At 40.3% G+C, this 25,447-nt stretch overlaps 2 protein-coding genes across 8 annotated transcripts; both read right to left on the bottom strand.

Annotated features, from left to right (window-relative positions):
- Positions 1–1,134: 1,134 nt before the first annotated feature.
- On the bottom strand, positions 1,135–20,672 carry LOC121512384 (NLR family CARD domain-containing protein 3-like). 7 transcript variants are annotated; one of them, XM_041791628.1, is made up of 14 exons: positions 20,497–20,672; positions 17,668–17,778; positions 16,711–16,821; positions 15,078–15,188; positions 13,446–13,556; positions 12,379–12,457; positions 12,092–12,296; positions 8,049–10,146; positions 7,773–7,946; positions 7,538–7,693; positions 7,109–7,282; positions 4,585–4,755; positions 4,430–4,476; positions 1,135–3,306 (listed from the first exon to the last, which is right to left on the bottom strand). In XM_041791628.1, exons 2-14 carry the CDS (start codon positions 17,775–17,777, stop codon positions 2,735–2,737), a joined length of 4,119 nt encoding a protein of 1,372 aa, XP_041647562.1. In that variant the 5' UTR covers position 17,778; positions 20,497–20,672; the 3' UTR covers positions 1,135–2,734. The 7 variants fall into 7 exon arrangements, with proteins under 7 accessions (XP_041647562.1, XP_041647560.1, XP_041647561.1 ...); XM_041791626.1 differs by lacking the exon at positions 20,497–20,672 and adding an exon at positions 20,401–20,488; XM_041791627.1 differs by lacking the exon at positions 20,497–20,672 and adding an exon at positions 18,355–20,475.
- Positions 20,673–22,155: 1,483 nt separating this feature from the next.
- On the bottom strand, positions 22,156–23,502 carry LOC121512194 (interferon-induced protein with tetratricopeptide repeats 2-like). Its single transcript, XM_041791348.1, has one exon. The coding sequence runs from the start codon at positions 23,500–23,502 to the stop codon at positions 22,156–22,158; it is 1,347 nt and encodes a 448-aa protein (XP_041647282.1).
- Positions 23,503–25,447: the final 1,945 nt, after the last annotated feature.

Raw genomic sequence — 25,447 nt, 5'->3', positions numbered from 1 at the left:
AACTGATGCAAAAACGATAGTCCGCTGGTTTCCTTGGAGTGACTGAGCTATCACTCAAAAACTCGCTGGCCAATAGGGACATGCCCCATAAAAGCCCACCCACGCATGAAATTTGTGTCAGAACTGAGATCAAAAACTCAAGAAACACAAACAAAGGATCAGGCAGCGCAAACGCAAAACTGAGAAGCGAGAGCAAAAGTCTGACCACTGAGAGAGAAAAACAGGAACTGTAAACAAAAAGATAGATGTTCAAAATTCAAAGATTAATAATTTGGTTGCTATTTCAAATTTGTCCTTTTGATATCAAGATTTTTTTGCTTGGATCACATTTTTTTGTTCTCAAATGCTAATTTTTGTTTGATACTGAAAAAGTTTTGTTTGAATCTTTTTGACACAAATCTCATTCCATACATAACGCGAACCATGGTGACTGTAGACATGTCAGTACTCGACTTTAGTCATTTTGAAAAGAAAACAACTCTGCTGTTCCTTGTTCTTCTTTCAATGAAGAAATGTCCTCAAGTTCTGACAAAACTGGCGCTTTAGCAGCATCCACGCAAAGCTTTTCTGCCAGAAATGCACTGGCCTCTTGCTGCTTCTTGCTTACATCACGACTGCCCGAAAGTTCTGCCCCTTGTCACTGATTGGTCCTGTCCCTTTTCTAACCGGGCCCAAACGGTTCAGGTGGGAGCTTTGCAAGATGGATTTGCCAGTGAGAAACATGGAAACGAGTGTATCCATCTGCTTTGCAAGGTTAATTAGGGTCACAAGTTTCAAAACTTGTTAATTTACAAGGAAAGCATATACATTTTTGACTTTAAAAGTTGTAACTGTAAGTGAAACAAACATATATTATTGAGTCAAAAAAATTCTAAGGGCGAAATTCTATGGGTGACACATTTTTTTTTTTTTTTAAATATGAAGGAAAATAGTAACTTTTGCCAAATTTGAGGCCTCAATCTATAAAAATGTGACTATCAACTCAAAAAAATGATGATAAAAATGATAAATGTCCTCAAAACGGACATAGTAGGATCCGAGGGGTAACCAAACAGCTGATGTCACTCAGGCTTGGTCCGATATTTTCTAAAGTCTGTGGTTGAAACAGATGACAGAAATAAAGACAATTTCTCCTGAAGAATCAAAACAGTTTATTCAATTATTCACCAGAAGAATGTTCAGTAATCCTCTTCCACAGTTTTGCAACTATTCAGTTACTTGCTAAGTGTTATTATAACATGTTACACGAGTCCACAAGCTGTTAACTATTTCAGGATAAAAACACCACAGCAGACACAAAATGCTTTTGTTAGACTGCAGACAAACAATAATAAAAGACATGGCACACCATTAGAATCTCTCCTGTTCTCTCCTGATTAGAATAGTCCAACAAAAGTAGTCCTGCTGTATCAGAAAGAGTCCACACAATCTAATGCAGTCAAATATTTAGTCCAAAAACAGGAAGGAGGGAAGGTGTTGGGTATCGGCCACTACTGAATAATGATCTGATACAAGTGTGAACTTTCTGGACTGACTGTGCAGACTAGCAAATTATCTTAGACCTATACTTGACTCAGAACATGGCTCAACAAATAGAATCATAATGTACAGCATCTCTGTGACTCTAAATGTGTTCTTCTGCTGATTATTGAGTTTTACTGTTAAACATTAAAACAAACATATACAATACAATGGTAAGCATTTAAGTAAGCATTGGACCTAGCAGTAATACATGATTGTAATTGAATTAAAATGGAAAGACGTTCAATATCAGGTTTATTTGGTGTGGAATTAATCATTAAAGTCCCAGGCTCGCTGAAAATGCTGCCGCAAGGGTTTCAAAGGCATCAATAGTGTCAGTGAGAGGGGACAGTGGCTAGCTTCAAGAGGAAAAACAAGTAAGAGGCAATGATTTATGGTTCAAAAGTTAACTTTTGATGAACTGTGTCACTTTTCCCGTGCGACAGCACTGGTCTTGAAGGCATTTTAACGATCACATTCAGAGAAAAACTATCACGCAGCCACCATGACAGCCAACGTTAGCTCATGCAGTGTTTTCTAGCGGCAAAGAAGAATTGTTTTCCAGTTTATAGTGCTAACAGTTAGCGTGGCTAGATGAAGCATAATATAAAGCTAAACCAAATGGTATTGGATTGGTGCATAAACTCGTGTACTTACTGATACCTTCATTTTAAGCAGTATCGGACATATTTTTGATGTTGGTATCGGAATTTCGACTAATCTATCAAAAATCCAAGCAATGTTTTTTTATCATCCAATTGGCAATTGTTCCAAATAATCCACCGCATTTGCCTATATTGTCTTTACAGTGTCATGAAAAAGTATTTGCCCTCTTTCTGATTCCTGATGTTTTTGCATATTTTACACACTTGAATGTTTCGGATCATTAAACCAACTTTTTCATTTCATAAAAACAACCCAAGTAAACACAAAATGCAGTTTCTGAATGACTGTTTAATTTTCTAAGGGAGAAATTCCAAACCTATCTGGCCCTGTGTGAAAAAGTAATTGCCCCCTGACGCTAATAACTGGTTGTGCCACCTTTGGCAGCAATAACTGAAATCAAGCGTTTGCAATAACTGGTAATGAGCACTGTACAGCACTGTATTCACAGACAATTACTAGCAATGTTACATAGATTTTCAGTCAGCTGATCTTCATTCAGTTAGCTGATCTTCTTCAGTCAGCTCATCTTCACTCAGTCAGCTGATTTTCAGTCAGTCAGCTGTTTTTCTCTGACTGATAAATCACACAGAGACACCGAGGAACCAAGAGCCCAGACTGCAAATCCAAACCCAGGATAGAGGGGTTCAGTGAATGTGGTCTTGAAGGTGTGGAGGTGGATCAGTGTGTCAGAGGAGACTCTGTAGAAGGACAGAGAGCCAGCAGAATGATCCATATATACTGCTACTCTACCAGAGGCTGGGGAGGAGGAGGAGGAGGAGATGAGGATAGTTCTTCTGTTATTGTGATGGACAGAGTAGCATTCCTCAGAGTAGTACAGACTCCAGGACTGATCGTTCCATCCAAACACGCATTCATTGATGTCTCCTCTCCTGCTGATTCCTCTGTAACTCACTGATACATCAACTCTTCCTTTCCACTCGACCTCCCAGTAACAGCGACCAGTCAGACCAGCCTGACACAGCAGCTGAGGACGCTCAAATCTGTCTGGATGATCAGGATATGGCAGAACCTCTTGGACGCATGTGACCGTCCTGTTGTTGTCAGACAGTTCGAGTCTTCTGTTCATTGTGTTTGTGTCCACTTCCAGCTCACAGGCGTCTGATGGAGAGAGCGAGAAAGAACTGGCGGTTATCATCTGATCATTCATAAACAACTTTACTGATGGTTTCTGAGAGTTAATCAAGCTTATATTTACTATTCAGCAGTAAATCATGTTTATCATTTAGTTTAGGGTTGGCCCCGCGCATGTCTGGTTGTGTTGCATAGGTTTGTGGGCTATGTTTGTGTGTACTACATTTCATCAGTGGGCTTTATGTGTATAAAATGTTGAAATAATCAATAAAAATTAAAGTTACAAAAAAAGGGCCAATAACAGTAATCTGATTTTTGACCACAAAATAACCCATCAATTAAATAATTAATTTGATTTGTTTAAAGAACACTGGTAACCAGTAGCTTTGTAAACTTTATGAAAAAAATTTGCTTAACATTTCATGGTCTTTAATTTTTTTAACTATGTTATTGATCTGAAAGATCAGCGCCATCTAGGAATGATCAATAAGGCAGCTGTCTTTGATCTCTAATGTCTGAACTTTAAATTTATGTATTGTCCTGTCACTGTTTGAAACTTTAACAGTCCAGATGATTAAAATGAATAACATTTAATATTTAGTTGTAAATCATTTGTTTGCATTAATTTTATTTTGTGTTATTCTTGAATTGCTGGTATATTTATTTAATTTTTAGTTTTAGTTTTCCATCTACTTATTTTTTTTTAATATTTTTGCAATGTTTATATTACTGATAATGTTCTAAAAGTCAATAAAAAGTGAATGGAAAAAAAACAAACCTTTTTTCCCTCAAACAGTTGGGACCGGCTACTCAAAGACGTTATGCACAAACTTTTTAATGCATCCAGCACTTTGGAGTGCACATTTGGACTGAAATTGTTTGTGTTGCTTAATTTTCAACTTCATTATATTTTTTATGATTTGTGAATAATTATTCTTATATCTATTCTTTTTTACAGTATGCATGATGTGGCTCAGGAGCTGCTTTGCTGTTATTTTGATTGACAGTGACAACAACATGATTTCAATCAGTTCATCTTTTACTGTCTTCATCAGCAGAATGAAAAACAACCCTAACATTTTATTCAGACAGACTGACTCAAAACACACAGGTATTGTGGATGTATAAATAAAAACATAAATAAACTCACACTTCCTCGGACCAGGTTTCAGTCTGTGCCGTCCACCGTGGTCCAACCTGGAGAGGAGACCAAATCAGAATCTACTTCACACATCTTCATTGAAATCCAGCATCACTGAAGAACCACAGTCCATCAGTGGAAACAGAGAGAGCGTCTGTCTGTACCTCAGTGTCTCCAGTCTGCAAAGTGGATCCTCCAGTCGAGCAGACAGAATCTGCCTTCCTCCTTCTCCTGGATGATTGTAGCTCAGGTCCAGCTCTCTCAGGTGGGAAGAAGCAGTTAGAGCTGAGGCCAGAGATGCACAACCTTCCTCTGAGATAAGACAGCCCGACAGACTACACAAAAACACTCAATTCAGCCAAGAAAACTCCCGTCATACATTTTTAACCATTTAACCACTTGGCAGAGAAGGCTCTGCTCTAAAGATGCTCCCTGGCTTAGACAAGCAGCATGCTTTGACTTTCTAGGAGCACATAGCCAGAAACCCCCATATAGACAAGACACATTTATGACAACGCGTATTAATTACAATTAAATTATTTCAAAAGCAATCAACCTATAGTAGCATGAATCTGAATATGATGCAAGCTTTATGCTATAAAGGAGGATGCTGAGGGGGAGGAGGTTAAGCTTTGCCAGCAGCAGCAGCAGCATGACGAAACGATTACGGCATACATACATGTAAAACCAAAACAACTATGGCAGACAGAGATGGGTTGTGCTGCAGAAACTCCTGAGCTTATTAAGGCTTTTACAGCAAAATCTGATTCTTCTTTACCACCACCTAAAAAAGCAGACACCAGATGTTCTTAAATCCACCATGGAGAACAACCAGAAGGGAAACCAGGGGAAAGTTTGGGGCAGTATTCTGTAATCGTTGTCTCTCTTTTGGTGCATTTCTGTGGCGGTGTTACAGCGCCACTTACAGGCCTGGCATATATACTACAGCGTTTTCCATCGTTTTCAGTGGTTCCATGCTTACACAGACATTTTTTACACAGATTTTTTTCTCAGATTTTCCTGAATAGTTGAGTCAGTGGCTGTATGATTTTCAGTCATCAACTGTAAGAGTATAATTCAGATTTTATTGAACAAACCTCCCAGTGATGATTTTTTTTGTTCAAAACTAAAAAAAACTCAAATGCACTGTTCCAATTTACTATGCAAAACAGAGTTTCAAAACATTTTTTAGGTTGTAAAGAAGTGAGAATGGTCATTTGTTGAATTTGCAGCATTAGGAGGTCATATTTACTGAAATCAAAGCTATTTCAATCCAAAAACATCTTAACAGGCCAAGTTCCATGTTAACATAGGAGCCTTTCTTTGATATCGCCTACACTATTCTTGCATCCATTGAACTTGTGAGCATAATGTTTGTCAACCTTTATTATCTCGGCTATTACAGATAAGTTCATGAAGCTAAGCTCCAGAAGTTAACGTTAGTTTAACTAGAGCCCTTTAGACAACAGCTAACAATGATGTACGATCACCAAAGAACAAAAACCAGAACAAAAAATGACAACGAACTCCCAATAAACAACGTGACACAATGAACAACATAGCTAGGAGTTAACGTTAGGCTAACTTAAGCTAACGTTAGAGATGTTAAAGATAACTTTATATTTCTTTCCAGCAAAGTGACAATATGCTGCCTCAAATACAATGTTGGCTTACCTTAGAACAGATGTAGATATCCGTGTTAATTTCATTCACGTTGAGTTGATGTTGTGATCTACTGCACAATTATATCCAAAGAAGACACTTTTCTCGGTTTAGATGTGGCTTAGGAAAGGGTAAAAAATACACTCCGTCATCCAGCCTCTCAGGATACCTTGTGTTGGAGTCGCATGTTAAAATCTCAAAAAAAAAAAACCTCATAAAACCAGACGACAACTGACTTTCTCCCATTCATTTCAATGGATGTCCAGGCAGCCGATGTCCGAGTGTATGGAACGGCTATACGAACTGTGACTGGCTCATCGCGTTTGAGGGCGGGACTTAGCCATAGGTCAATTGGCATGCATGAAGATCATTTTGCTACAGAAAGCACAGTTCTTCTTTTTGTACCATGGAAGAAAGTGGTCAGTCAGAAACTCTATACACTTCACCGAGGTCATTTTCACACCTTCAGGGACCCTCAAGGGACCTACCAGCTCTCTCCCCATGATTCTACAGATAGAAGCCTTCAGTCTACATTACCAACACATCAATGCGAGTGTGTATCAGTATACATATGTGTGCCATGCAGCACCAAAGCCCTTGGCGCTGCGTAAAAACACACAAATAGATTAAGAGACCAGCCTTTTCAGTAATTTTGGAGGGAAATGTGAGCCTTCATGTGCCAAATGGTCTCTCTATAACAAGCCTAAATTATAACGGCTAACAGACAAGCACGGTCAGAGTGAAGCATTAGTTGTGACACTGATAAATTCAACCCGCCATTGTGGCTAGTTAGCGTCACGCTGCTACCCACCACAGCCGAAATCCACCTGCATTTGGCTAGTTGGCGGGTATAAACGTCAAGCCCTGTTTGTCATACATGTTTGTCATACATTCACGTGTACCAGCATGTTGATTTTTACGTTGAAAGGTAGGGGGGTCTAAAAATATTTTCTGCCAATATTTTCTGGCAGGAAATGTTTGGGAACCACTGTGCTTAGGGAATGTTTCAACCAGCTGCTCACTAACCTGAGAGATTCTAGTATGCAGTCTGAACTCTTAAGTCCATCAGACAAAAGCTTCACTCCTGAATCCTGCAGGTCGTTGTTACTTAGGTCGAGCTCTCTGAGACTGGAGGACTGGGAGCTGAGGGCTGAGGACAGAGCTTCACAGCTTCTCTTTGAGAGGTTACAGCCACTCAACCTGAAAAGAACATTAGGTTAGTCAATAGAGATGTAAAGGTACTGTAAATACAGCAGTATCACTGTGATAGAAGCACTTCGGTGCCATCGTGGACATGACGATTTCAAATGGTAGGTAGTCAGGGCAAAAAGTGTAGTTTTTTAATGGTACAGAGCAAAGGGAAGAGGGAACGGCAGTTACCATCAGACCTTGTGTACCAAGGATATATGCTTACATCCCTAGTTTAAAGACTTAGTAAAGTTTTGAAATCCTGACCTTAGCATTTCCAATGTAGAAAGTCCATCAGAGAATCGTCTAATCCCCGAATCCTGCAGGTTGTTGTTACTTAGGTCCAGCTCTCTTAGCCTGGAGGAGCTGAGGACTGAAGACAGAGCTTCACAGCCTCTCTCTGAGAGGTTACAGCCACTCAACCTAAAAAGGGACCTCCAATCAGTCAAATACAAGTCAAACACATTGTCTTTGATAACACTGCTACTAGCTGCTTCTTTACTTTAGAGTTTGAAGTGCAAAGTTTGTGCTCTCTGCTCCAGCAACCAAAAGCTTCACTCCTGAATCCTCCAGGTGATTGTTACTCAGGTCCAGCTCTTTCAGACTAGATGACTGGGAGCTGAGGACTGTGGACAGAGCTTTACAGCTTTTCCCAGTGAGATTACAGCCGCTCAACCTAAAGAACAAATACAGGATATCAATGAAAGCTAAATAAAGCAAAGAAAATGTCTTATGAAGATGAACTACATCGAACCATCATTATTGTGTCTACACCCACAGAGCTTCGTTGGAGGCTTTGACCACTGGCAGCAGCCTCAGGAGAGCCTCCTCTGAAGCAGAGTACTCCCTCAGGTCAAACACGTCCAGATCTTTTTCTGATGACAGTAAGATGAAGGCCAGAGCTGACCACTGAGCAGGAGACAGTTTCTCTGTGGAGAGACGTCCTGAACACAGGGACTGTTGGATCTCGCCCACTAAAGAACAATCATTCAGTTCATTCAGACAGTGAAACAGATTGATGCTTTTCTCTGCAGACAGATCCTCATTGATCTTCTTTTTGATGTACTGGACTGTGTTTTGACTGGTTTGTGAGTTACTTCCTGTTTGTGTCAGCAGACCTCTGATTTGTTTCTGATTGGTTTCCAGAGAAAGACCAAGGAGGAAGCGAAGGAACAAGTCCAGGTGTCCGTTTGGACTGTGTAAGGTCTGGTCTATGGCTCTCTCATAGAGCTGTGTCTTTGTAGACCTACTGGAGGTTGATGTACTCTCATAGAGCTGTGTCTTCATAGACTCATCAGAGGTTGATGTACTCTCATGGAGCTGTGTCTTTGTAGACTCACTGGAGGTTGATGCACTCTCATGGAGCTGTGTTTTTGTAGACTCATCGGAGGTTGATGTACTCTCATGGAGCTGTGTCTTCATAGACTCATCAGAGGTTGATGTACTCTCATGGAGCTGTGTCTTCGTAGACTCACTGGAGGTTGATGTACTCTCATAGAGCTGTGTCTTCATAGACTCATCAGAGGTTGATGTACTCTCATGGAGCTGTGTCTTTGTAGACTCATCGGAGGTCAACGTTTCTTCTGCCATTAGATTAACTCCAGAGTTGAAGAAAGTCTGATGGACATGAAGAGCAGCCAGAAACTCCTGAACACTCAGGTGGATGAAGCAGAACACCTTGTCCTGGTACAGTCCTGTCTCCTCTCTGAAGACCTGTGTGAACACTCCTGAGTACACCGAGGCTGCTCTGATATCGATGCCACACTCCATCAGGTCTGGTTCATAGAAGATCAGGTTTCCTTTCTGCAGTTGCTCAAAAGCCAGCTTGCCCAGAGACTCAATCATCTTCCTGCTTTCTGAACTCCACCATGGATCTGTCTCAGCTCCTCCATCATACTTGATGCTTTTCATTTTAGACTGAACCACCAGGAAGTAGATGTACATCTTAGTCAGGGTCTTGGGCAGTTCTGCTTCCTCTCTGATCTTCAGCACATACTCCAGAACTGTAGCAGTGATCCAGCAGAAGACCGGGATGTGGCACATGATGTGGACGCTTCTGGTTCTCTTGATGTGGGAGATGATTCTGCCAATCTCTTTCTTCTTTCTGAATCTCTTCCTGAAGTACTCCTCCTTCTGAGGGTCAGTGAAACCTCTGACCTCTGTCACCATGTCAACACACCCAGGAGGGATCTGATTGGCTGCTGCAGGTCGTGTGGTTATCCAAAGGTGAGCAGATGGAAGCAGGTTCCCCCTGATGAGGTTTGTCAGCAGCACATCCACTGAGGTGGACTTTCTGACATCAGTTAGGATTTTAGTTTTGTTGAAGTCCAGAGGAAGTCGACACTCATCCAGACCATCAAAGATGAACACGACCTGGAACTCTTCAAACCTGCAGAGTCCTGAATCTTTGGTTTCAGGAAAAAAGTAATGAACGAGCTCTAACAAGCTGAATTTTTTCTCTTTCAGCACATTCAGCTCTCTGAAAGTAAATGGAAATGTGAACTGGATGTCCTGGTTGACTTTGCCTTCAGCCCAGTCCAGAGTAAACTTCTGGGTTAAGACTGTTTTCCCAATGCCAGCCACGCCCTTCGTCATCACTGTTCTGATTGGTTCATCTTTTCCAGGTGGAGCTTTGAAGATGTCTTCCTGTCTGATTGTTGTTTCTGGTCTATGTGGTTTCCTGGACGTTGTTTCGATCTGTCTGACCTCGTGTTCATAGTTGACCTCTCCAGTCCCTCCCTCTGTGATGTGGACCTCTGTGTAGATCTGATTCAGATGGGCTCGGTATCCTGCTTCAGCGATCCCCTCAAACACCCACTGGTACTTCTTCTTTAGGTTAGACTTTAGTTTCTCTCGGCACACTGGAGCAGCAGTCCCTGAATAAATAAACAAAGAAGGGCTGAAATAAATTGAGAGATTCTGATACACATGTTTGTGACATTAAACTATCTGAAATTGGTGTTGCTAACTTCTTTTCAGTGTTCCATCATGTTAAATCTTTGAAGCTGTGAGAGGGGTCTGGCTGCAGAGCTCCACTGTCAGGCCTCCTCCACTGTCAGGCCCAGTGACGTGACGTCTAATTTACGTGTTTGGGAACATTGGCTGACTTCGAATAAAACACCCTGTCATATCCTGCTTAATCCCTGTAAGTAATACATAATCACTGTGCCAGTTTGTACATTATTGAAATTGTTTAAATGAATTACTTAATGACTTTATCTGTTTGCAAGTCCTTATTGGTGCAGTGGGAAGTGACATACATTACCCAAGCAGGAACCAGAATGGTTCAGCAAGTGGCAATTTTTCACAACAGCAGAATTCTTTAAATAAAATTCAAAAACTTACTGAGGGGGATGGAATTAGAATTCGACACACCACAAACTAAGGAATTCCCAAGAAGGTTAGAGTAAGGATTAGGGGTGTAAAGGTATGGGCCGATTCGGTACGGGCCTCTCGGTACGGTACAGACAAGTACCGAACGAATACATGTGGATCAAAGCTCACATACAGACAGAAAACCAGAGCAAAACTCATTGCCACACTGTACTGGAACATCATTTTTATTATACCACTGGTGCGCTGGCTCTGTGAATCAAATTAATCTTACCTTAAACTCTCAGCGTCGGAGGAGGAGGGGGATAAGACTCCTTCATGTCTGCAAAAGCCTCATAGGTAAAGTTACCCTCAGAATTCATACGGTTCTAACCTCCTTATCCGCCTAGATAGGCTGTGAAAAGTTCTTCCAAACTTTGTAGCAGGTCCTATTGATAAAAAAAGTAACCTAGTGCTGAAGTCCACGTTGAAATCGGCAGGAAAGATGCTAATTTGCATACTTAACATGCTAACGCAAGGTTGTATGATGATGCATCAAGTGGAGAAGGCCCCACAGTGGAGGAAGCCCCACAGTGGAGGAAGCCTCATGCTGAAGTAGGCCCCACAGTGGAGGAAGCCCCAAATCAGAGGAATTTCCACAAGGGTGAGGGCCCCAAAGTGGAGGAAGCCTCATGCTGAAGTAGGCCTCACAGTGGAGGAAGCCCCACAGTGGAGGACGTCTGCAATGGAGAAAGCCCCACAGTGAAGAAGGCTGTACATTGAAAGAGCCCCACAGTGGAGGAAGCGCCACAGTGGAAAATGCCTCATGCTGAAGTAGGCCTGACAGTGGAGAAAGCTGTACAGTGAAGAAGGCCCCACAGTTGAGGAAGCCCCACAGTGGAGGAATATCCACAATGGAGAGGGCCCCACAGTGGAGGAAGCCTCAAGCTGAAGTAGGCCTGACAGTGGAGAAAGCCCCACAATGGAGGAAGCCCCACAGTTGAGGAAGCCCCACAGTGGAGAAAGCCTCATACTCAAGTAGGCCTGACAGTGGAGAAAGACCCACAAGGGAGAAAGCCCTACAGTGGAGAAGGCTCCAGAGTGGAGGAAGCGCCACAGTGGAGGAGGCCTCATGCTGAAGTAGGCCTGACAGTGGAGAAAGCCCCACAATGGAGGAAGCCCCACAGTGGAGGAGGCCTCATGCTGAAGTAGGGCTGACAGTGGAGAAAGCCCCACAATGGAGGAGGCCCCACAGTGGAGAAGGCTCCAGAATGGAGGAAGGGCCACAGTGGAGGAAGCCTCATGCTGAATAGGCCCCACAGTGGAGAAGACATGAAATTTGATAAGACCTGGCAATGGAAAAATGTGGAGTAAGCCCCACAGTGGAGAAGGCCTGACAATGGATGAGCCCAAACAGCGGACAAAACCTGACGATGGATGAGGTCTGGCATTGGAGGAGACCAGAGAGTGGAGGTCTGCAGCCAGGCTCTCTAAAGTAAATGCTCTTACTGCTCTGCAGACAGTCAGCTAGCTCCTCCTGCTTCATTCTCCTCAGGAAATGGAGCGTGATTTTCAGAAATGCCTCAGTGCAGCCTCCCCGCTGCTCCTTATCTTCAGTTTCACTCTCAAAGCATTGTGGGGAATCTGGACTCAGAACCCTCTGGAGTCCCTTCAGTTCGTTCTTCACAAAGGTAATGATATTTTCCTCCAGCAGCTGGAACAGAACAATATTGATTATGTTCAATGGAGCAGTAGATCTGTTGTTCTTGTGATTTTAAGTTAGTCAGTTAACACACCATAAATGTGGAGTCCAGGTCTGTCTGATTCTTCTGGGGTGACTGATCACTGTGAAGCTCTGAGCTCTGCAGCTGAAGTCTGAGAGGAAACATGAGTTTTAAGAACAGGTTATAAGCAGCTTACTAAGTGTTCTGTCATAATAACAAATGAAAATGCCTTTAATTAGTTGGTTTGTTGGCTGGACAGAGATGGCATAAAGATGCAACTGAAACCATTTCATAATTATTATTATTATCATTATTATTATTATTATTATTATCATCTTTTTATTATAATCATCACATTTTTTAATCATCGTCATTATTATTAATATCATTACAATTATTGTTATTATTATTATATCATTATTATTATTATTATTATTATTATCATTATTATTATTATTATCATTACTGTTATTATAATCATTATAATTATCATTATGATGATGATGATGATGATTATTATTTTTATTAATAATCATTATTATTATTGTTGTTGTTATTATTGTTATTATTAATGTTGTTATTGTTATCGTTATTGTTATTATTATTATTGTCATTATTATCATTTAAATTATTATTATCATCATTGTTAATTATAACTATTATGATTATCATTATTATTATTATTACTGTTATTATAAACATTATAATTATAGTTCTTCCTGGACTTTTAAGTCCGCATGTATCTGTACTCATAGTATTTGTCATAAAAACCAGGCCTGGTCAAATTTTTTATATGTTATTTGACCCAGATATCGTAGAAATAAACAGTTAAAGACTGAAGGATTAGGCTACTAAGGGGTGTAGCAGTAGTAGACAACTTGACCTCTGTTGATGAGGATTTATCTTTGTCATTGACTGTTTCTGGATTATGGGGTTTCATGTTTAAATACACACTGATATGGTCGGCATGTTGAGATTGATCACTGAATTCTGGACTGGTGACTGTTGTACAGGTGAACACTGCAATGTCAACATTTAAACAACAGACTGATAAGTCCATCAGCTCACCATAAAGCTTTGGGCCAAGATTTTAGTCTTAAATCAACAGCCAGATCATCAGATTTGATTCAGACTCTTACCTTCCATCAGCAGGTTTACCACCTTTAAAGTTAATATCAATATCTTTGGACCGGTCACTCTTCATGGACAACAAGCTGGGTCCAAGAGAGTCTGGTCTCTGCTTCTCCATCCTGTTAAAAACAAACAGCTGATTAAATACAGCTAAAGAGAAAGACTCATTTAATCAGACTGTAACAGGCAAAACTAGTAGATGGAAAATCAGAAATAAGGAGGAAGAGCTGAAGAGGAACTCAGAAAATTCTGAGGGGTTTTAAAGCTACTTCCTTTGCTGTTTTAAAGACTTTTATGATGAAAAGAAAAGGTTTTTACCCCCCTGCCTTCACTGTAATGATACCCAAACTCTGTCTCAGGTTCCTGCTTTATGAAGTTGGCAGAGGTCAAATATGAACTACATTATTAAAACATAATCCCATCCACACGCAGCATTTCAGAACATCTTTGTCCACAATGCATGTAAAAACACACCACTGTAAAGATCACACCATGGCAGCACTAGTCCAGCCTTCCCTGTGATGGTGAACCAGTTTACTCTCAGACAGAAATACTGTCTCTGACGTGAACATTCTCCCACCATTCCTCTGTAACGACCATTTTATTTTACAGATGTCCCATCAACCTGAACCAGGTCTGACCAAAACTATCAACACCAGCAGCGTTTGTATATTTGGAGTGATCAACGCACTGTAAAAATTATTATGCATATACTGTTTTCTTAGATTCTAAGTCTAAATCATTGGCAGTCAGTACGATTTTTCTTCCTCAACAGTTATAGTCTAATATGGATTTTGTTTGCCAAAATTACCATTGAAAGCAATCAAATTTTTAGCAAAATAAATTAAAATGCAGTGTTCCAAATCATTCTGAAAACAGAGTTTCAAAACACTAAATCGTTTTTAAAGGATTGGAGACAGAAATCTCGTATTTTTTGGATTGGAGGTAATTTTTCTTAATCAGAGCTATTTCAATCAACAACATCTCCACAGATCTAGTTCATATTAACAAAGGAGCCCTTCTCTGATATGACCTTAACAACTCGCTCATCCATTGAACTTGTAAGTCCATGTAGAGTTTCTGCCTGTATTTCCTTTGACGATGCCAGAATTGCCTCCCTGAGCTTCTTTTTCAGGATGCTCCACAGGTTCTCAATAGGGTTGAGGTCAGGAGATTATTGTGGCCACACCATGATTTTATCTCTGATGTTGCAGCTTTGTTAGGACATGGTGGACTTCCACCAACCATCCAGAACTCCATCCATTTAGAGCACAAAAGCAAAAAGATAGTTGAAACCTCTTTGAATTAATGTAAAAATAGTGAATTCTGAAATCTACTTAATTTAAGACCTTATTGGTTTACATTTTAGACTTTTTAATACTTTATAAAGCCTTCATTCTGGCTAAGATGTCATCGACTGCTTCTGGGTTAGGAGATTTATGTTTCGATACACACTGATATGGTCGTCATGTTGGGATTAATCACTGAATTCTGGACAGGTGACTGTTGTACAGGTGAACACTGCAATGTCAACATTTAAACAACAGACTGATAAGTCCATCAGCTCACCATAAAGCTTTGGGCCAAGATTTTAGTCTTAAATCAACAGCCAGATCATCAGATTTGATTCAGACTCTTACCTTCCATCAGCAGGTTTACCACCTTTAAAGTTAATATCAATATCTTTGGACCGGTCACTCTTCATGGACAACAAGCTGGGTCCAAGAGAGTCTGGTCTCTGCTTCTCCATCCTGTTAAAAACAAACAGCTGATTAAATACAGCTAAAGAGAAAGACTCATTTAATCAGACTGTAACAGGCCAAACTAGTAGATGGAAAATCAGAAATAAGGAGGAAGAGCTGAAGAGGAACTCAGAAAATTCTGAGGGGTTTTAAAGCTACTTCCTTTGCTGTTTTAAAGACTTTTATGATGAAAAGAAAAGGTTTTTACCCCCCTGCCTTCACTGTAATGATACCCAAACTCTGTCTCAGGTTCCTGCTTTATGAAGTTGGCAGAGGTCAAATATGAACTACATTATTAAAACATAATCCCATCCACACGCAGCATTTTACGAACATCTTTGTCCACAATGCATGTAAAAACACACCACTGTAAAGATCACACCATGGCAGCACTAGTCCAGCCTTCCCTGTGATGGTGAACCAGTTTACTCTCAGACAGAAATACTGTCTCTGACGTGAACATTCTCCCACCATTCCTCTGTAACGACCATTTTATTTTACAGATGTCCCATCAACCTGAACCAGGTCTGACCAAAACTATCAACACCAGCAGCGTTTGTATATTTGGAGTGATCAACGCACTGTAAAAATTATTATGCATATACTGTTTTCTTAGATTCTAAGTCTAAATCATTGGCAGTCAGTACGATTTTTCTTCCTCAACAGTTATAGTCTAATATGGATTTTGTTTGCCAAAATTACCATTGAAAGCAATCAAATTTTTAGCAAAATAAATTAAAATGCAGTGTTCCAAATCATTCTGAAAACAGAGTTTCAAAACACTAAATCGTTTTTAAAGGATTGGAGACAGAAATCTCGTATTTTTTGGATTGGAGGTAATTTTTCTTAATCAGAGCTATTTCAATCAACAACATCTCCACAGATCTAGTTCATATTAACAAAGGAGCCCTTCTCTGATATGACCTTAACAACTCGCTCATCCATTGAACTTGTAAGTCCATGTAGAGTTTCTGCCTGTATTTCCTTTGACGATGCCAGAATTGCCTCCCTGAGCTTCTTTTTCAGGATGCTCCACAGGTTCTCAATAGGGTTGAGGTCAGGAGATTATTGTGGCCACACCATGATTTTATCTCTGATGTTGCAGCTTTGTTAGGACATGGTGGACTTCCACCAACCATCCAGAACTCCATCCATTTAGAGCACAAAAGCAAAAAGATAGTTGAAACCTCTTTGAATTAATGTAAAAATAGTGAATTCTGAAATCTACTTAATTTAAGACCTTATTGGTTTACATTTTAGACTTTTTAATACTTTATAAAGCCTTCATTCTGGCTAAGATGTCATCGACTGCTTCTGGGTTAGGAGATTTATGTTTCGATACACACTGATATGGTCGTCATGTTGGGATTAATCACTGAATTCTGGACAGGTGACTGTTGTACAGGTGAACACTGCGATGTCACCATTTAAACAACAGACTGATAAGTCCATCAGCTCACCATGAAGCTTTGGGCCAAGATTTAAGTCTTTAATCAACAGCCAGATCATTAAATTTGATTTAGACTCTTACCTTCCATCAGCAGGACGAACATCTTTAAAGTTAATATCGATATCTTTGGACCGGTCACTCTTCATGGACACACAGCTGGGTCCAGGAGATTCTGGTCTTTGCTTCTCCATCCTGTTAAAAAACAAACAGCTGATTAGCATAGCATTAATGAACATAGGAGCCCTTCTCTGATAACAACTTTACAACTCTCTTATCCAATGAACTTGTAAGTCCATGTATAGTTTCTGCCTGTATTTATTTTGATGATGCCTGAATTGCCTCTCTGAGCTTCCATTTAAGGATGCTCCACAGGTTCCCAGTCGTGTTGGGGTCAGGGGATGATGGAGGCCAACACCTGATTTTTTTTCTGCCAGCCAAGACCTCAGTGGAATTTTTTGAAGCATGGATGGTAAGTTGTCTTGCATGGAAATGATTTTACTCAAGAAGGCATGGATCTTCTTTCTATACCATGGCAGGAAATGGGCCGTTAGGAACTCCACATATTTGCTGACATCTTTTTCACACCTTCAGGCACCTTAAAGGGGCCTACCATCTCCCCCTATGATTCCAGCCTAAAACATCACTCCACCGCCTCCTTGCTAACATTGCAGCTTGGTTAGGACATGGTGGCCATCCACCAACCATCCAGAACTCCATCCATTTAGAGCACAAAAGCAGAAAAAAATAGCTGAAACCAAGACTTTATCAGTTTACATTTCAGACTTTTTAATACTTTATAAAGCCTTCATTCTGGCTAAGATGTCATCAACTACTTCTGGTGATGGGGATTCATGTTTCGATACACAATGATATGGTTGTCAAGTTGGGAATAACCACTGAATTCTGAACAGGTGACTGTTGTACAGGTGAACACTGTGATGTCAATGTTTCAACAACAGACTGATAAGTCCATCAGCTGTGGGCCAAGATTTTAGTCTTAAATCAACAGCCACATCATTAAATCTGACTCAGACTTACCTTCCATCAGCAGGTTTACCATCTTTAAAGTTAATATCGATATCTTTGGACCGGTCACTCTTCATTGACAACAAGCTGGGCCCAGGAGAGTCTGGTCTCTGCTTCTCCATCCTGTTAAAAACAAACAGCTGATTAATGACAGCATAAAGAGAAAGACTCATTTAATCAGACTGTAACAGGCCAAACTGTTTAAAGCCTTTAAGTATAATAGACCAGCATTAATCATTAACACTAGAGCCCTGTAAGGGACACTTCTCTTAATCCCGATCCTGCTGGATTTCTCCTGCTGGACCCCTGCAACTAGGGATGTAACGATATGAAAATTTCATATAATGGTTATTGTGACCAAAATTATCACGGTTATAATTATCACGGTATTGTTGAAATGTGCTCAAAAGGTTCAAAAAGTACTTATACACACACTGAAATTATTTAACCATTTTTTGCAATAAAATAAAATAACACACAAAATGTACTTTGTTGGCAGAACATCAAAATATTAACATCAAACATACAAATGTGCATTAAAGATGACACCTTATGGCCATAAGAGGTAGCTGCACTTTGGGCAAATTGTAGATAAGATCCAAGAATACTTTTCTTTACATTCAGTGCTAAAGACTAGATCTAGTCTTACAGATCTAAGAAAAACTTGTACAGAAAGAATACTTTCACTGTTTCATGTACCTTTGTGTACAATCTCTCTGTCTCGCTCACTCTCTCGCTCTTTCGCGCTCTCTCTCGCTCTCTCGCCAAGTTTTCAAACTGCGCACGCACACCAGAGCCTCAGAGAGCACTGCTCCTTCTTCTTCTATGGTGTTTAACAGCACCTGGCATCCATGAAGTTGCATCCTCCTTCATTGTGCACAGATTCTGACAATCCATGTTTAATAATTTATTCAGAATAACAGACAGTCCATTTAATTGAAGGAATGGCAATATCGATGTGTTCATTCAGGGGGGAAACTTTTTCTTGGCGGCACTTAAGTGTCTGGAAACTACCACAAGTGTCACATCCTTGTCCTCACATGATGGTGTCACACATGCTAAAAAAGCAGCAGAGAGGCTCAGACTGGTTAAACTCCCTTAGTAATAGCACTGTCAAAGTAATATTTATCAACTTTATTTACATGTAATTTATCAATATTTCTTTTTTAGTCATACAGAGGTGGAACTGTTTCCTGATCAGTGGAAAGTCTGTGCATCATAAAAACTTCTACCAGCTCTCACAGACAGTGGGCTAATCTTTACTTTATTTACGCTGTGCTGTTGCCAACCTCGCCTTAAGATGATCAATGCAATTGCATCAAAATGGTGCTTCATCCCTAAATGACTGCATCACTGCATGTTTGGAGCGCACATTTTATTTTGGAGCTTTAACAAAGCGTCACACCATTTGGCTGGATGGAGACAGACTCATATTTAAACATGTTTACACAGCACTGCCAACCACAACCGACAATTAACAGCAAACAAAAAGTAATTCATAACACCTAGTGTGACACATCTCCTGTGTAATTTAATATGAACAGAAACCAGGATAAACTGACAGGATCTTTTATGGACTTTTAATCATTTTCAGTAACTTTAACCTGAAATAGAGAATAAAATAAACATGAGGTCTATCATTTGTTCCAATCATGGAGTTTATATTTCTAATTTCCAAACAGCCTGTATATTTAAACTATAGATATTCATAATAGTCTTCAGTGTGTTATTTCATAAACACCACTGTTCCAGCTATCTGCTGTATCTGATTATACTAACAACAAAACCTTCTATCAGCTGATCTCAGTCTCTCCTACTGTTGTTTGCCCTATGAGTGTGTCAAAGCTAGAGGGGAGGGGGCAACACTAGTGATCAATCCCGGATCAATAACCTCCACAGAAAATAACCATCAGCGTTTTTTTCCTGAGCTGTGATGCTGGGATAAAGTTTCTATGTGGCAAAGCTGCATATCCATCACATTAGAAACAGTGATCTCACAGACAACCAGTCTGACCCAATCAATCCACTTTATTTATATAGCTCATTTTACAAAACATTACGTTTACCCAAGTGCTGCACAGTGACTAAAACAAGTAAAAAACGTAAAACCGCAGCCAAAATAAAAACATCATAAAATACACAAAAACTTCACAGTAGGGCAAATAAAAAAAAAAACGATAAAAGACACAGAGGAGATCACACAACTCTCATGCTGAGTTAAAAGCCAAGGAATAAAAATACGTTTTAAGACGTGATTTAAAAGTAGGTAGGTCTGAAAAGGAGAAAAAAGACTAAGAAACGAGTTTAATAAACTAAAATAAGCTCCTGCACACCGTCTGGTGTTTTGCTGATATTTCTGAAAAATGCGCGTAGGTCTTACCAACCTCCATTAGATCGGATGAGTTCAGAGAAAAAGTCTAATCGAAAGTGAAGCTCCAAAAGACGACGAGGCCCCACACACAGAGAGAGACCGGTGTTTACTGTGTGCGTTTAAGGTCCAACAGACCCGAGTATAAACTGTAGCGATAACACGTTAAAGGAGCTCTAATGCTTTAATTTTTTACACAGAGGCCTAGCTATGATGACAAAGCAGACTTTTCCTGGTCCGATAACACCACCAGGCTGAAAGAAAGTCTCTGTTTTCTCGTTTTATTTCTTCTTCGCTGATTCTTTAAAAGTAAAAACACTCTTTTCTTCTCCTCGCTGTCTCTAACGGTTTTGAAAACGATGAAAAGCGTCACTTACCCAAACTTCTACTCAGAGAGAAATAGCTACGTCAAAAACAAAAGCATGAAAACGAAAGTAAAACCAGCAGCCTGTGAGAAGGAGACGGCTGCGCACCGCGGAGAGGCGGAGTCGGATCATCCAAGCCGGCCCCAAAGATCCAGCCACGTCCACATGACATCCTTGAGCACTACGTGATCTCCTCCCATCTCCTCTTGCTGTTAGAAGACAGGCTACGTCTCACTTTAGGACCGTCCCAAAGACTCTTAAGTCGTTTTAAGACCGGAGCCATAAGACAGAGAGGACTGAGATTTGAAGACCGATGAGACATGAGAGCAGGCTTCCCGGAGCGCTTTTTACTTAAAGACACGCCCCCTTATTGGATACCACTCTCTGATTGGACGCTGCTACACGGTGGACGTCAGTGAAACTTTAAAGCACCAGCAGAGCTAAATAATGGAGGAGAAACGGAGTTTATAACAGACGATAAACGGACTCAGCGGACTCTCAAGAAAATACAACCATCAGCAGTTTTAAAAGGCTCGTTAGCTGATGGGCTGGGATTTTAAAAGTCTAAGCATTTATAGTGAAATAGTGAGAATATATTTAATAAAATCAGTAATAAAGAGTGAATGAGTTTTGAGTTTAATGTTTGATTTGTTTTCTGATTCAAACATCAAACATGTCAGATGCTCTTAAAATTAACAGATTCAGATATTAATCTTCCTTTTCCCACCAAACACTGACATCATTTAGACGTTTTTTTCTACATCCGGTCCGTCATGACCTTAATTTAGTCACAAGATAGTTGTAGAAAATTGAGCCATGTTTTGTCCGTCTGATTTAGTCCAAACTGAGCCCAATAATAGTCTTTTAAAATATGACCATATTACAGCGATGCCTTTATAGAGATGTCGTTTCAACGACCTGAAAATTACTTTTTTTCACCTTTTACTTTTCTATTAAATCTAGACGTTGTTTAGACACGGAGGAGACATTTTTTTAACGTCTTTTCAACTAATATTTGCTGGGTGGGTTAGAAGTCATGTTTTCTCTGTTTATTAGATTATGAAGAGAATTAAAGTCAGACAGCAGCAGTCTGTCTGTCAGGAAGAAACACGTTTAAAATCATCACAGGGTCAAAGAAGTTTCTATCAGTCTGATCATTAGTGAGTATCAGGTTTGATTATTAGCCTTCACACTGAATAATAATGCTTTGATTTTAAACGGTTTTCTATCTGACAGACAGACAGACTGTAATTCTCCTCATAATCTCATAAACAGAAATAACTACTACATAGACTACCAACCCACCCAGCAAAACATAGTTGAAAAACATTAAAAATGTCTCCACTATGTCTAAATAATGTCTACATTTAATAGAAAAGTATGGAGCCCCTTAAGGGACATAGAAGGAAAAAAAAAAATAAGGGAGAAAAAAATTTTAAGGGACGTGAAAAAAAGATTGGGAGGAAAAAACTTAAAACAGTTTGTGAGATCTCACAAACTGTTCGAAACAAAAAAAAATCCCTTTTTTTCATATCCCTTAAAAATATTTTTTTTTCAATCACAGCAGGGGCCAGATTCTGGATTCAGGACTAACCTGAGGGCCTAACAGGGTCACCTTAGCAACCATAAACTGTGTGGCGATTAATGCAGTTAAAGGGAAGTCAACATAGAAAGTCAGAGACATTTGAAGGTTTAAAAATCTTTAATGCTGTTTATCAGGCTCTAAACAAAGACACAGAGTCAAATCAGACTGTATGACACCAACGCTCAGTTGTAGTCTTGCAGGTTACCCAAAAACTCACTTATGTCTCCACACATGCGGTTCCTGTTCCTGTCTCTAATCCTCTGCAGAGTTCTGATGCTGTTCTCCCGATAGTAAGACGCTAACGGTATCTCTGCTGCTCTCATGTGATATTCAATCGATTTGTAGCTCTCCTTTCGAATAAAATGGACGTGCTTTGCATAGTAGTTGTAGAGCATCTGTTCCCCTTCTGGATCAAGATCACTCTCCAGCAGCTCCTGGAATATCTGGTCTGCTTCGTCTTGTTTGTTCAACTCTCCGTACATGTTTGCTAGATGTATTTTCCTTTTTAGAGAAGAGTACGGATAAAGAGAAATCACCTCCCTGCTGAGAGCGACTGCTCTGTCAACCATGCTGCGCTCTAACGAGTTGTCCCTGTCTGAAAAGATCCTCATCTTGTAGCAGATTGCTGCACACCTCTTCAGGTAACGCTCATCTGGATGTCTTTCCAGTAACTCCTCTGCCAAGTCTATGGCCTCATCCATGGAGACGAACATCCTGTAGAGTCTCAGTAATGGTTTGATTCCACTGTAGCTGCTGACTGGCTTTCTTAAAACTCTCCTGGCGAGCTCACGAGCCTCATCTTCTATCTTCTTTCCTTTTTTAGCATGTGCTTCAAGGTACAGAGCAGAGAGGTATAAGTTGTGTGGATCATGCTCCTTTGCTATTTTCATTTTCTCCAGAATGTCAGCCCCCAGTTCTTTACTGCTGTTTTTAAAGGCATTAACTAACGCTAATACGTGGCTGGTGTGCCACTCCACCATGCCTGGCTGCATCCTGAGAGCTCTCTGGAAGAAATCTGCAGCCTTCAACATCTCATCAGCACTAACGTTCATCAGAGTCCAGGCTTTCTCAGCGTAGATCTCTGGGTGCAGCTCCTCCGGGGATGGAGATGGGTAATTTCTCATCAGGGCATTAACTTTTGAAAGGAAAGCTAGGCTCTCTGCTTCTTCTCCTTTGTGGTAGTGCAGCCAAGCCAAGTTCCCATGGTTCACCACCAGCCAGGCACCCTCATCTGAGACCGTGTTTCTCATCTGGCGGAAAGCCTCTGCAGCTCTGCTGAAGAACCGCTGGGCATCACTGGCGAACCCCAGCTGGAAGTGGACGTACCCCTGCAGGTTGTAAATATGGCCCAGCCAGCTGTAGCCCTCCTCTGTGCCAATGTCCTGCAGCTTGTCCCTGAGACTGAAGAGTTTGGGCCCACTGAGGTTCACATCCCAGGTGAAATGGCACTGTAGGGCCTCCAGTTTGACCAGCAGGGTCGACTGACTCGCAGCAGCACTGATAAGAACAAAAAGTTGGAAATGAAGCATGACATTTAACGTGAAGCATTTGGTTGGATAAGCTATGCATGAGTTCAAACAGTCTAGTTAAGATAAGCCTGAATTTCTTAGGTTGGCATTAAAATTTAAAGCAGCTTATAGACAGACAGGTAGGGTAAACAGGGTTTTCATTTCCTGCTTTAAAACACTTGTATTGGCAGGTCTTCTCTTTTCTAACTTTAATTTTAATGGCCCCATCAATTCAATAAAAATATAATGTCACTGGTTAATCAGTATTCCTGGCTACCATTGCACCATAAAGACAAAAGAACACTCCAAGAAACTCAGAGACAAGGTTATTGAAAAGTCTAAGTCAGGGGATAAAAACAAAAACATTCCCAAGGCTCTGAGTATCCCCAGAGTTCAGTTAAATCCATCATGAAGAAATGAAGAAATGAAATTATGCAGACACTTTACATTACAAATTTTCTATTTCACTGACATTACTTTGTTGAAATCTCTTTTCTCTTCGACATCTTCTGTATTTTGTTATAAAACCAAATTCTATTGACCATGATTGATTTATAAAATCAATAAAAGACTGAAACATCCAAGGGGGTGAATACTTTTTTATCAGCGCTGTATGTCATTGATTTGGCTCTCTACAGTGGCTTGGTGTCCCTTCACACTGTTTTGCAGTAAAGCTGCTGGTGATAAGAATGAATGGGAGTGAATGAGCTACAAACTGAGAGGCCCTTTTAACAGCTTTTCTCCCTCATTTGGTCATAAATTGCTTTTTAAGGACATGCTCATAGGGTTGGACTACATAGCAAAGAAATCTCATGGGTCAGACTGAAATGACAACTCAGTTCAGGTCCACAGGCTGACGGGTCGATTCAAAGAGCTGGCTCCCTTTTCAGAGACGGTTTCCTATTAATGTGTGATTTTTAACATGCTCATCAGACGTAGGAGAAATGTATTTGTAATAGTGTGTTCATGCATGGGTGTAGCCAAATGGCCCCATAGCTTCGTAAAAAATTCAGCCCTTCCGGTGGGTTTACTTGGCATGCATAAACATAGACAGGGGTATTCTGTTCATCATGTCTACAGCTGTGGAAAAAAAGGTTGGGAACCATTGTTCTAAGCGGACCAAATTTGGTTTTGTTCCCTCAAAATAGACAATATTTTATACTGTATTTGCCCTCTTAAGTGTCCTTTTTAAAATGACTATGCTTCACAGAAGCATAGTCATTTTAAAAAGTCTAATCTGAAGCAGTATGTCTAACGTTTTCACTACAAATGTGGCAATTTTTTGAATGATGCCGCCCAACCAAAGGGGCCCTTTCTATCATTTTTGCCCCTGCCCCTCAAACATCCTGAATGCACCATGTAGAAATCATACGCTCAGTTTCGATTAGCATCTCTCAGCTTTTTCCTTCAACATGGTGGTCCATTTAAAAGCGACTCCTGTCTCACTAATCCCTGCTGCATCAATGATGATAACACGCTGCTGCTGGCAAAGCCTTACCTCCTCCACCCCAGCCTCCTCCTTTATAGTCTGAATGTATGGGGGTTTCTAGCAATGCCCTCCCTGAAAGTCAAAGCTGTTTTACTAACACAGGGAGAATCTTTTGAGCAGAGACTTCTACAGGAAGTAAATCCTTTTCACAATAAATAATTAAATGTATGACGAGTGTTACTGAAAATAACCTTATAGAAATAATCAATCAGAATCCCAATGGTCTGTATTAATTTAGTAGATTGTAAAAAGGCATGCTTTTTTATTAACAATTATAAAATTGCACACTGGAGCTTTATAATAAGAACTTTGGAACAAGTCAAATCTCATCACAGCAGCAACGACAACCACAGCTGAATGTTTTTAAGACAATCTGATAAACCATGTTTACTAATCTCCATACCTTTACATTGTCTTTTGTCACCGCATAGAAACAAACATGTCTGTCAGACCAGCTGGGAAAAATTAATTCTTTTT

Source organism: Cheilinus undulatus, linkage group 7 (genome assembly GCF_018320785.1).
Source record: "Cheilinus undulatus linkage group 7, ASM1832078v1, whole genome shotgun sequence".
Classification (NCBI taxonomy): Eukaryota; Metazoa; Chordata; class Actinopteri; order Labriformes; family Labridae; genus Cheilinus; species Cheilinus undulatus.
The sequence above is the reverse complement of the archived record's forward strand: the minus strand, read 5'-3'. Positions and strand labels throughout refer to the sequence as shown.